At 34.2% G+C, this 11,426-nt stretch overlaps 1 protein-coding gene across 5 annotated transcripts in view; it reads right to left on the bottom strand.

Moving 5' to 3' along the window:
- Positions 1 to 5,469: 5,469 nt before the first annotated feature.
- LOC121432047 (protein transport protein Sec31A-like) overlaps positions 5,470 to 11,426 on the bottom strand; it is a 31,756-nt gene continuing 25,799 nt past the window's right edge. Inside the window, exons 19-23 of one of the 5 annotated variants that reach the window (XM_041629867.1) lie at positions 11,008 to 11,169; positions 8,529 to 8,564; positions 7,056 to 7,187; positions 6,246 to 6,317; positions 5,470 to 5,773 (exon numbers count right to left, since the gene is read on the bottom strand). In XM_041629867.1, the coding sequence (XP_041485801.1) occupies positions 5,594 to 5,773; positions 6,246 to 6,317; positions 7,056 to 7,187; positions 8,529 to 8,564; positions 11,008 to 11,169 (582 nt within the window). In that variant the 3' untranslated portion in view covers positions 5,470 to 5,593. The remainder of the gene's footprint in view (positions 5,774 to 6,245; positions 6,318 to 7,055; positions 7,188 to 8,528; positions 8,565 to 11,007; positions 11,170 to 11,426) is intronic. The other 4 variants (XM_041629868.1, XM_041629871.1, XM_041629869.1 and 1 more) reach the window with 4 other exon arrangements.

The raw sequence follows: 11,426 nt of genomic DNA, 5'->3' as shown, positions 1-11,426 counted from the left end.
TGCCATAACACAACAGTTGCAAGTCCTTTATGAAATGGGCCCCTGTAATTATTGAAGGGAAATTTCAAGCAAAGCCAACCATGAGCTTGTCTATTATATTCACTTCGTCACCAACATTTGGGAGGATCATTTCCAACTAGTCAACTGCTTTTTATGATCTTCCTATCGCGGACGTAAAAAATACATTGTTCTACTGTTTCAGTACAGTATGTTGTTTATTATTTTGATGTGGTAACCAACAATTTGAAGATTTAATTGTGTCAATGTTTTTATTTGAGCCAGCTCATTATCATGATGACTTCTCTTTTAGAAATTTAAGACAAATTTTGACAGATAGTTTAAAAAAAAATATCAATAATTTTGGATATCCCATGAGTTTGGCTTCTTGGGTAAAACAAAATGAATTAGGACTGAAATGTACAAATCTACCTGATTGTTGTACAAACTTTCCTTTGAGTTTTCCCTCAATTTAAATACATGTAGGTTAATTTATTTACAAACAGAACAAATGACAGTATACACCACTTAATTTACATGTTCCATACAATTAGCATTTATTCATCATCATCTATGTCATTTCATCGATAGAAAAGTTAATTGGATTCAAATACTAGTCATTTCTTCTACTACATCCATTCTCTCATTACTAGACACACATGTACCATATTAAACAGATTCAAAGAACTCACTATATCGTTGCAATGCATAACGAGGATAACATTGTCAAAATAGCTGAACACGCAATGGTTATAACCATTATGTAATATTGTCATATACTTCATTGGGTCGCACCGTGAAAAGTCTGTTATCTTTAAAAAGAGAATTTCGATACAATGTTTTCATACTTTGACACATACAATATTTAAGAACACAAAGCTAGATATTTCTTATAATACACGATATTTACAATATTCAATATTTTTCTTGCGAAGATTTGTAACATCGCAGATATATCCCAAAACATTTGCAATAAGGGCATTTTAATAGCCGTGACAAAAGTTGAGAAAAATTGCCATATAATTGTAGATTAGCTCTAACTTTCGCAAGAATCCAGTTGTTTCTTTCATATACCTTTTCCTCAAAGTTTGTTATCAATGCCAGATGCTAGAATTCAATGATAAATATGCTTCCAACCAATCGGAAGGACCAAATACAGTTGCTTTTAATGACAGTTTATGAATTGCCATTGGTAAGAAAATTTATGATGAAATTGGACAGGTATAAATAAACTACATATGGAATGCACTGAGATGAGAGATTCAAACTACAATAAAATTAGCAATTTCACAACATTATCTAAGACATGCAGAGGATAGTATTCAATGTCACATAAAAAGTATACATTAAAATCATCTTTGCCAACTATGGGGGAAAAATAAATCCAGTATCACTGTTACACAACGGTATTTCTACATTCTAACATCATTATTCTATACTTTGGAAATAAAGTGTAAAGTTTTGTTGCACCATCAAATTTGTTCTAATAGTTTGAAACAAAAAAACATATATATCAATTGAGCATGAGGAACCAGGAGCCTGATTCATAGAGAATTACAATTACCATGGTAACAGGGCTCAGTAGCCAATCACAATTAAGGTTTCCACGGTACTTACCATAATGGCGCAAAGTTAACTTAGTTATAGTCTTTATGAAACAGAAACCCAGGTTCTGTAATTTTAACTTTGATACATCTGATTAATGGTTTAAAGGGGGGGGGGGGGCGTTTCATGAAAGGACTTGTCGGACGTTTTATCCGACAAGTCCCATTTTATCCAACAGTTACCATAGGAACAGTGCCTCTCAGTCAATCAAAATCATGGAAACATGTCAGATCTGACAACTTGTTGGATGAAAATATTGATGAAACGCTCCCCAGGTGTCAATTTCCTTGTCCGACACTACAATTAGTGCTACCCAACAAACTAAATTTGATCCATACGTATCAGGCCTGATGGGTTATACATGAAATTCATTTGTGGTTGATAATTCATAAGAAATAAGAAAATAAAACTACCACAAAGTGAGACAAGATATTGAAAATGCCTCCCCCCCAAAAAAAAAAAAAAATTCTTACAAGTGAATTACAGACTGTTATTTCTCTTTTACAATCAACTTCAAATGTTGGCAATTCATATCTGCATGCTTGCAATATAATTTAGTAAGGAGTCAAAAGGCAGGAATTAAAAAAATATCAATTCTCATAATAATTTCTTTCCACTTAATATGGCATTCGTGCAGTTAGTTCAAATACAATGGCAAGTAGAGAGGTTTATATAACGAAAAATTTTCTCCTTATTTCATAATTAAAGTAACATATATAAAAACATCAATTAGTGGAAAAATCATAAGAGATATCCAACAGAATGTATATCCCAAAGAAAAAACAAAACAAAACCTCTTAAAATTCTAAAGAAATATATGGATTAGTTTAGAAAGTTGAATAATAATCATCTGACTGATATTTTGTAACAAAATAAATATAGCAAATTTAATATATTTTCACTCGGGACACAAACAGACAGTATTCAAGAGAGCTACTGCTGCTTAACACAAACATATTTCATGTTGGGAAACTTCAAGTTGTCAAACATACATGCATTTGATTACCCCCCGTAGCTAACATTTCTAAACCTCCCTGTTTCTCGGGATAATTGATATCAAACTACAGTAGAGCCTGCATTAGTGACATTTCATAAGCCGAATACTCGCCAAGTGGACATAATTTCTCAGATTATGCAAAGATGTGTTAATTTGCCTTTTGTAAGTCAAATCTCACCAAAGCCAAACATTTTTCTGCTGTCCCAAGAGATAACATCAAATATGTAATTGATTTTAAAAGTACTTACTGTTCTTTGACATGTACCACCATAACTTTATTTATGAATAAAAAGAAATAGCTTTGTTGAGAGACTAATCAAAAGATGTCACATGACGTAAATTGAAAATGTTGAAACCTATTCACAGAGAAGAAATATGTGAAGATGTCCTAAATTAAAATGTAATAAAATGACTAAAACATGAATCAATTAAGGAGCAAAAATAAATCTATCATTTTGGAAGGAAGTATATAATAAATAAGACATACACAAAGTAGACAAAATGAGTGATAGCCTAAATTCACTTTCACGTTTCAATGTTTCTATGATCAGGTTTAGTGGAAATCTGATCAAGTATTAAATGAAAATTTAACAAATTAGCCTTTCACACCAAGAAAATCCCCAGAGAAAACGAAATAGCTGAATGCACTTAATAGGAATATTCTCAAGATGCAAGATGTTTCAATAGGGTTTTTGATGACAAAATTAGCGTAAATTGTCTATATTTTTTGTGAAAGGAGAAAAATATTAATCATCACACCAACTATCATCACCTCAATCTGAAAATAAATTGATACCTGAAGATATCCCTTTAAAGTTTAAGTAGAATAGAAAAAAAATATGGTTTTTGGAATATGACAATGTCGGAAATGGAACATACCTTCACACAAAACAAAAACTTGATATCTGTTCCTTTTCTTTGTTTTGTATACTCTCTTCTGCCAAGTGCAGAAAAACATACAAGTACATGGACTCTTACGTTTTTAATAATTCTACATTGTTCAATGATGATTATTTCAATAATTTCCCTTAGTTAAAAAAATTATTTTAATGAATTATAAAGTAACAAAGGTATGATAAAACTCATAAATCTACCATTACATAGTGCTCCCCACGTTAACTCAACTCAAATTTAGATGTTAAAATATCCCTTTGCTATAAACTATGATATTGCTCTGTCAACATAAAATTTACTCTTAACTCTTGCACATGTCCAAACAATAGGCAAACAGACAATGTAACAGCTTGAGTTTTACCTTTGGCATTCCATAAAACAATTTAATGTTTTTGCTGCTCAAGTACATTACCACTTTAGAGAACTGCAAATTTTCATAAGAATTAAGAAACAGAGATAACTACTTTCAGGAAAGGCCAAGATATAGGGGGTCAGATGTAGATATTCACAGGATTGCTTTTTGGTACCAAGATCTTGAAGCCAAAGCACATTACACTTTCCAAGACTCTGTGACATAATGCCTACAATCGATGGTAACTCTGTCATAAATACTGGTTGCTGAACAAGGTCACACTCGTAATTTCAAGATACAACTGATAACAGAGCTACTGTCAATGATAGGTTTGTAAAACCGAATTCTAGCATGAAAGATAGAATACATCAAGGGTTATGTAATCAAGTGATTTATACAACTCACGATGTAAGTCATTGGAAAAAGGTAATAGATTTGGTTGGTCTAGAGTCAGTTTCGGCGGTGTGACTGGCATTAAGTTTTAAGTGCCCAACCTGAACACAGTATCCCTTATCAATAGCTCATATCACTGTGTCAGGTAAGCACTCAATGGGCTTGTTCATACACAATGGTAAACGACATCTTCAAATCTGTGTTGAATGTGCATTTACTGCTCTTCCAAGCTTTTGACATTCTGATTCTATAACCCAAAATAACTTTCTGTTCCCATTACTCGATATAACAAGATTTTCCACTTTCAATACTAGATAAACAAAATATTCCGCTTCCAGTAACCGATGTTAAAAGACATGTTGCTTCTGTTTCCCAATATAACAAGGCATTGTGTTTTCATTTTCGAATATAACAAGACATTCCGCTTCTGACATAACACAATGATCATTATATAACAAGGTGATGTGACGGTCCTGCTGGCTTACTCCGACCTTATCAAATTAGGTTCGACTGCATCAAATACCCTACTTTGCTCACTACATTTGGCTCTTTACATTTAACTATTGTTGCTTTTTCTTCATTACTGGGGCCCTGTTACATAAACAATATAATCAAATGCAAAAATCAATCCCAACTGTCAGTCAATGGCAACAACCATATACAAGTTACAATTGATCATCAATATTGATCGCATCGGTTTTACATCAGAGGCTTTTGAAGAAATAAAGTTACTCTGATAGTTCTTAGGACTCTGAAATCAGTTTCTGAATGAGCTTCGTGTTAATGAGATACACAAGTGTGACACATCTACCTCATCAGGAGGGCGTGTTTCACAAAGTTTCAAGTGTGACTTAAAATTTCAGTTGCGTGCGGTACATAACGCATCATCGCATTGGTCAGGGCCCCATCTTACAAAGAGTTGCGATTGATCCAATCAACTACAACTATGGAAAGCCAGTAACATCATCATCTAAAAGCATGTTTGTTCAACATATGTTCTAGATATAATTTCCATTAAATATATTCAGAGTTTTCTTGAACAATCAGTGTGCTTCACTTTGTTTACAAAGGACATTGTGCAAATTTCCTGAGGAAAAAAAATCATGACATTGATGGATTTCCATATACTTGAGGTTGATCGGATCAATCGTAACTCTATGTAAGACGATGCCCAGATCATGTATATGGGATGCTCACTACCATGTATCCATCATTCAGATTAAAGTATGCATTAAACAACATGCGTGTTGGCATTTAAGCACAACTCTCATAAGTCAAACCAACTCTTTGAAAAACACCCCTCGGATTCTCTGCTGCCATTTTCCGCATCACGTCTGAACGGAGCGTGCGGTGCTTCATACTCTAAGCTGCGTGGCCAGCTGCATGAGGACCTTGAGGCCGGGCATGAAGGCACTGATTTCGGAGAAGTTTCCACTGGTAACCAGTCGCGTGTGGACCCCCAGGCCGTGTTGGTAGTTGTACGTCCCGATGTCGTGGGCGATCTCGTGGAGGCCTTGCAGGATCATCGCCGAGAGCTGTAGAATTGAAACAATTGTTAAAAATGGTATACAAATGATACATGCACACGAGTTCATTATGCAATCTATCCTCAAGCGAGTAGAGGCTCTGTTCAATCCATTGCACTCAGCCTAACGGCTTCATACAATGGGGTGAACACAGCCTCAATGAGAGTGGATATGTTGCATAATGGACGAATGAAAACAGGCATCATTTGGTCATACAACTCTTCTAGATTGTTATTTGACAATATAGATGAAAAAAAATAACAAAAGCAGATGGAATTAAAATATATTTTGCCTTTGTCCGACAATTCATTTTCTCTGAAAACATTATTATTTTCCCCGTGTATGAAAGCAGATAATTGTTTACGTTCTTTTGTGATGCGCTTTTTATTAATGAATCTGAGTGCGCACAGTCAGGCTTTTTGATGCGCTTACTTCACTGCGCACAAACACACACACATACAAAATGAGAGATGTAACTTACCGTTCCTTCCCTCAGCTTGTCATATAAAACCTCCAACTTTCTGTGAACATCCTCTAGTTTTCGCTTCATTTGCTGCAAATTGAAAAATACAATAACGATGATAACATTTAGGTATATTATCAGGAGCAATTTTACAGGGGGGGGGGGGGGGGCAGGGATACTAATGAGAAGGGAGTAAAGAGGGGGGGGGGTAGAGAAGGGGGAAAAGATATAGAAAGTGAAGAAGATTGTTAAAAAGAGATGTATGGTTCATGAAAATCTTTGTTCTTACAGAGCTTCCAACCTTTAAAAGTAAAAATTAGTAATCCAGAAGCCAAAAAGTCGTAACTTTGAGATAAAAGTCATGATTTCATACGTGCCATGTGGTACTATAAATTTCTTTAAAAAGGTAATATATACGTACACAGAACAGAACAGATGCACAATGCTCATGAATGCCAAGTTTTCCAACCCTACATGATGGTTGTCAGGTATATTCATCCAGGGTGGTACATGTACATTACTTTTGTGATACACTAGCTTACCTAGTCAGGCAAGTAAATTGTACAACTGTGCAATGTATTACTATGTGTGTATTACATGTGTACAAAACTATTCTACCTCAAACGCCTAATAATTAATGTCAAAAGCATAACGGCATAATTTGGCACAAAAATCATAAAAGTTATGACTTTTCCTTAATAACTGGCAGCTCTGCTCTTAAATTGATAAAACAATGAGGCTATCACCCCCCCTCACAAACCCTCATACTACACAGAATCTCCATGCTGGTGATTTATACCAATGCAAGAAATATTTATAGAAACTTACAGCATTAACGGAAGGGGAAGCCCCACATCTTTGTGCAAGAGCATTGAACGTATCACAGAGGAATTGATGTTCGGCCGGTAGCGGGGATTTGGGTTTCTCTGGTGCTGACTGGGCTGGTTTGACAGGTGCATTCTGGGAAAAAATAACAATACAGATTATATTATCTACATGCCCATGTATGTTCATGAATTCATCCTTAACATAGTTTCACAATGTTTATAAAACCAAAAGTATTTAAGTCAATTCCAGTTGAATATTCTTAATGGTTTCAGCTCTGATTTTTTCTTTCATGACAAAAGAAACTTTGGTTATCGTTTGCTCACTTTTTTCATTAGAGTACAGCCTATAAATGCCAAGCCGCTTTTCAAGGTAGAAGCACTAAGACCTAAATTTGCTGCATATACAGCAAGTTTTAGTTTTTTAAAAAGCAAATGGTGATCGATGCTATGATTGCACAATGAGATATATACAGACCTACCAACATGTAAAAATATAAAATAGGAGTGATTCATTTACAAAATAGGAGTCACAGCATATTGACTGTACAAAATATTTGGACAAAAAGGAGCCCAAGTCCCAGTTCCGATGGGAACAGCTTGACTTACAATTGTTTTAAATCACATAATTTGCAGCATGTTAAGTGCATAAATGAAAAACACTTTAACCATTTCATGACGAATGTTTATGATTTTTTTGTTGAGTATTTGACATCGAGTCCGAGTCTGATTTCGAGTCTTAGTCTGAATTTAAAAAGAAGTCTAAGTCCAGACTCTAAGGCTATTCTGAAGTCGGGTTTGATTTAAACTCTGGTTTTAAGTTGTGGTTTAACTATGGAAAGCCAGTTGTTACATAAATCTCTAACATTAGAGGTTCAGTGTATCAGCTCATTTGACTCCCAAAACATTATTAACTGCCCGTGAAGGATAAGTATGACAGTTGTCTTCACCATTAAAGAATTAGTAAAGAGCATAGTAAACATGAGAAGCATTCACTGTTAACAAAATTTTGAAACGTTTGGCTTCCCATAATTTTAGCACAGAGTTAGACCATGGTCTAAAGTTAAACCAGACTTCAGAATACGGGCCTTAGTCTTCAAAGTTCACAAATGGCAACATTCTGACAAGTGTCAACTATGTATATTGTCTTTATGACTTGACGCATTAAGTATGCATCAGTAAAGGTGACGTTGCCAATTTGAAAACTTGTTATGTGATCAAATTAGCCATACAAATAAATCATATCCTAAGAGTTTGAATAATGCCTGTCATGTAATGGTGGTATGGAATCAAATTTATCAAGCTTTGGCAAATTTCACAAAACCATCAGAAGATTAGGTTCATGGACATATATGCATGAAATATAGCACATATTTCTATGGGTTAAACATAGAGTTAGGCTAGATTTAGGCTTAGGAGAATCTTGTGAAACCTGCCCCTTTATGAAGTGTAATGTTAGCATGCATTATTAACTCACATCTTGGGGGGCATGTAGCTCTTGCTGGACGTATTGCTGTTAGTAGTGATGGGAATAAAAATGGAAGATCAAATATCAAATGGAGCAAATATATTGTGTTAAGATTCAATGTTAAGTTTGTCAAAGTAGAGGCCTTTATTAGGGTAAGCAATTACAATTATGTGAATTAGGAACTGACTGATATCTTAGATGTTTTTTAATAGCATTAAATAAAAAAAATTGCAAAGCATATTATTGTATATGAATCACACAGCAACTCTATTACTCTAATCTATGCAACAAAGCATTAAAATATTATTACTATCATTATTATCATGTAAAAATGTGACAAGACCAATTCATTTTTATTGTTTTATTTATATTTTGAAAAAGCACTTGATGACAAGGAAACAAATAGTTTTGCATCCAATTTTAATAATGAAAGCTTAGACCAAATTTTTTTCAAGTTTTATACTATAAATACATTCGACCTATGAAAAAAAGAGAGAGCCATTTGTGACATTTGATGCGACTGAAATTCAGGCAAAAGCTTCATACAGTGAGTGTCTCTAAGAACTATTTGTACAATACATTCAACAATTCAAAATGAGAAGATGAACTATGTTAGAACCAAAAAAATTATATTTTTGCTATTATATAATATGACGAATGATGTAACAAAGGAAAGAGGGAAGAATAGCCTTTTGTTTTGCACCTAGTTGCCAATTGTGATTGCTCATACATGAATTATTAGGAATCATGATATGCAATATAATTTTCAGACCTTGCTGTTATCATTGAAGCATAGCATGCATCATGACATATTTCCTATTTTTCTGAGAGATGAGACTATATGCTTTCATTCGATATAAAATGCCAAATATTTCTGTCGGTATTACGCATTTTGCAAACTATTTAAAAACCAATGGACATCTGACTGCTGTTGCCTCTTTGACTTTCATAGAAGTTTAATTAGATTAATTTGTTCATATTTACAATTATTTTATGTTAAAATAAACAAAACAGATGATGAGGATTAGAACTTTATATGAAATGAAAGCATACAATCTCATCTCTCAGAAAATATAAGAAATAGGTCATGATCTTTGACACATTGCCAGTTTTGCTTCAATTATCACCTAAAGGTATGAAAATATGCATTATCACACTTAATGAATTTATAATCATTCAAGCATGACTGATCACAATTTGCCACTAGGTGAAAAACAAAGGCTATACTTTCATATGATTTATAATTCATTATAGTTTATGAAAGCCAGGTTACAAATATGTGACTTCCAGCATCTTTCATCCACTCATTTTACAGTGTTTTTATTGTACAGTATACAAATGATTCCTATGTACACTGTACCTGTGATTAAAGCAAAACTTGGGCCGTGAGAAATAATTTCGATAAAGTCTCTGAAATCAAGATTAATTGCCACCGTAGAAATTCATTTTGCGGATTCTGCTATTTTTGTGGATTTTTTTTCTTTTTTGTGGGTATGCAGTAGAATTAAAAGCTGTTTGAGAATGAATCATGAATGAAAGAAAAGAATGAAATCAAAATACCATTCCATAAGGTGAATAGAGGTACTGGGACTGTTAGTGGAAATAAAAATTGTTAAAGAGTTTAAGATTATAAAAGAACAAAAAACTGTGTTATTTTGCAAATGAAGTGCAAATTGATAGAAATATTTAAAAAAAAGCAAGCAAGTGAAGTTAATTATTTTTTTTTCAATTAAGTCTGCTTTTTAATGATATTGAGAATAGCAATATTACTATTAGACAAATACAAATACAGCATATGATATTCAAAATCATTTATTTTTTAAATGAATTTGAATATCATATGCTGTATTTGTATTTGTCTAATTTTAATATAGCATTAATGATATTGAGAATAGCAATATTACTATTAGACAAATACAAATACATCATATGATATTGATAGGAGATAATACATTGTTAAATCAAGAACTTGAAATTTAGTCCTGTTTCTCCATAAAGAAAACATCAATAACGAAGGCAAGTTAAATCCACATGCAAAGTGGTTAGAATAAAATAAGCAGCAAAGCTTACAAGGGATATATACTGTTGAATGGAAACATTGTCAAATCCCATTTTGTCTAAAACCACTTCTTCTACAAACCATTTGATCTAATTCCACTTGTACAATTTACAACTACACCAAATTTTGGAATCATTGCCATATCACCCAATGTGCAGATACAAATAAGAAATGGGACCAACTCGTCGTTTCGGTGCACGAAAGCCCTTCGCACCACACTTACGTGCATTGGATGCGCGCAGAAATGCCCTTAGTAGCGCGCATAAGGGCATTGCGCAAGGGCGTTTCTGCACCGATGAGGTGCGCGAAGTGTGGTGGGAAGGGCGTTCCTGCAACGACACTACGAACTGGTATCGGAATATACATGTATAATGGGCACAAGTTGTTAGTCAAGCTTGCATTTGTTAGTATACCATGGTAACCACTCACTTCTTGTTGTACCTGCTGGTTCTGCTGTTGTTGATTGTATTGTTGAGGTGGTTGCTGTTGTTGATAGCCGGTTGGTTGTTGGTAGCCTGGTTGAGGTTCCTCTGCGGGGACGCCCATGATAGGGGCGGTGATCGGCTGCGGGGGTACATAGGCAGTGGGTTGCTGGTGGGGAGGAAACACAGACCGGTTGTTGATAGACGATGGGCAAGTTAAGGCTAGAAACAAAATCTGCACTGAATATGTCACTGAAATCATGTTTTTGAACAATTTTGGGGTCTGATGTGCACTTACAGAATGTTGCCTAATTTTGTAACTCTGTAACTGAGCATCACAAAATGGTGTAAAGAAAGTGTGAGATTCCAAAGATTATAGGCATGAAACAATGCGATGAGAAACTCTCATATTACAGATGGGGGGGT

The sequence above is a fragment of the Lytechinus variegatus genome, chromosome 18, assembly GCF_018143015.1.
Source record: "Lytechinus variegatus isolate NC3 chromosome 18, Lvar_3.0, whole genome shotgun sequence".
Classification (NCBI taxonomy): domain Eukaryota; kingdom Metazoa; phylum Echinodermata; class Echinoidea; order Temnopleuroida; family Toxopneustidae; genus Lytechinus; species Lytechinus variegatus.
The sequence above is the reverse complement of the archived record's forward strand: the minus strand, read 5'-3'. Positions and strand labels throughout refer to the sequence as shown.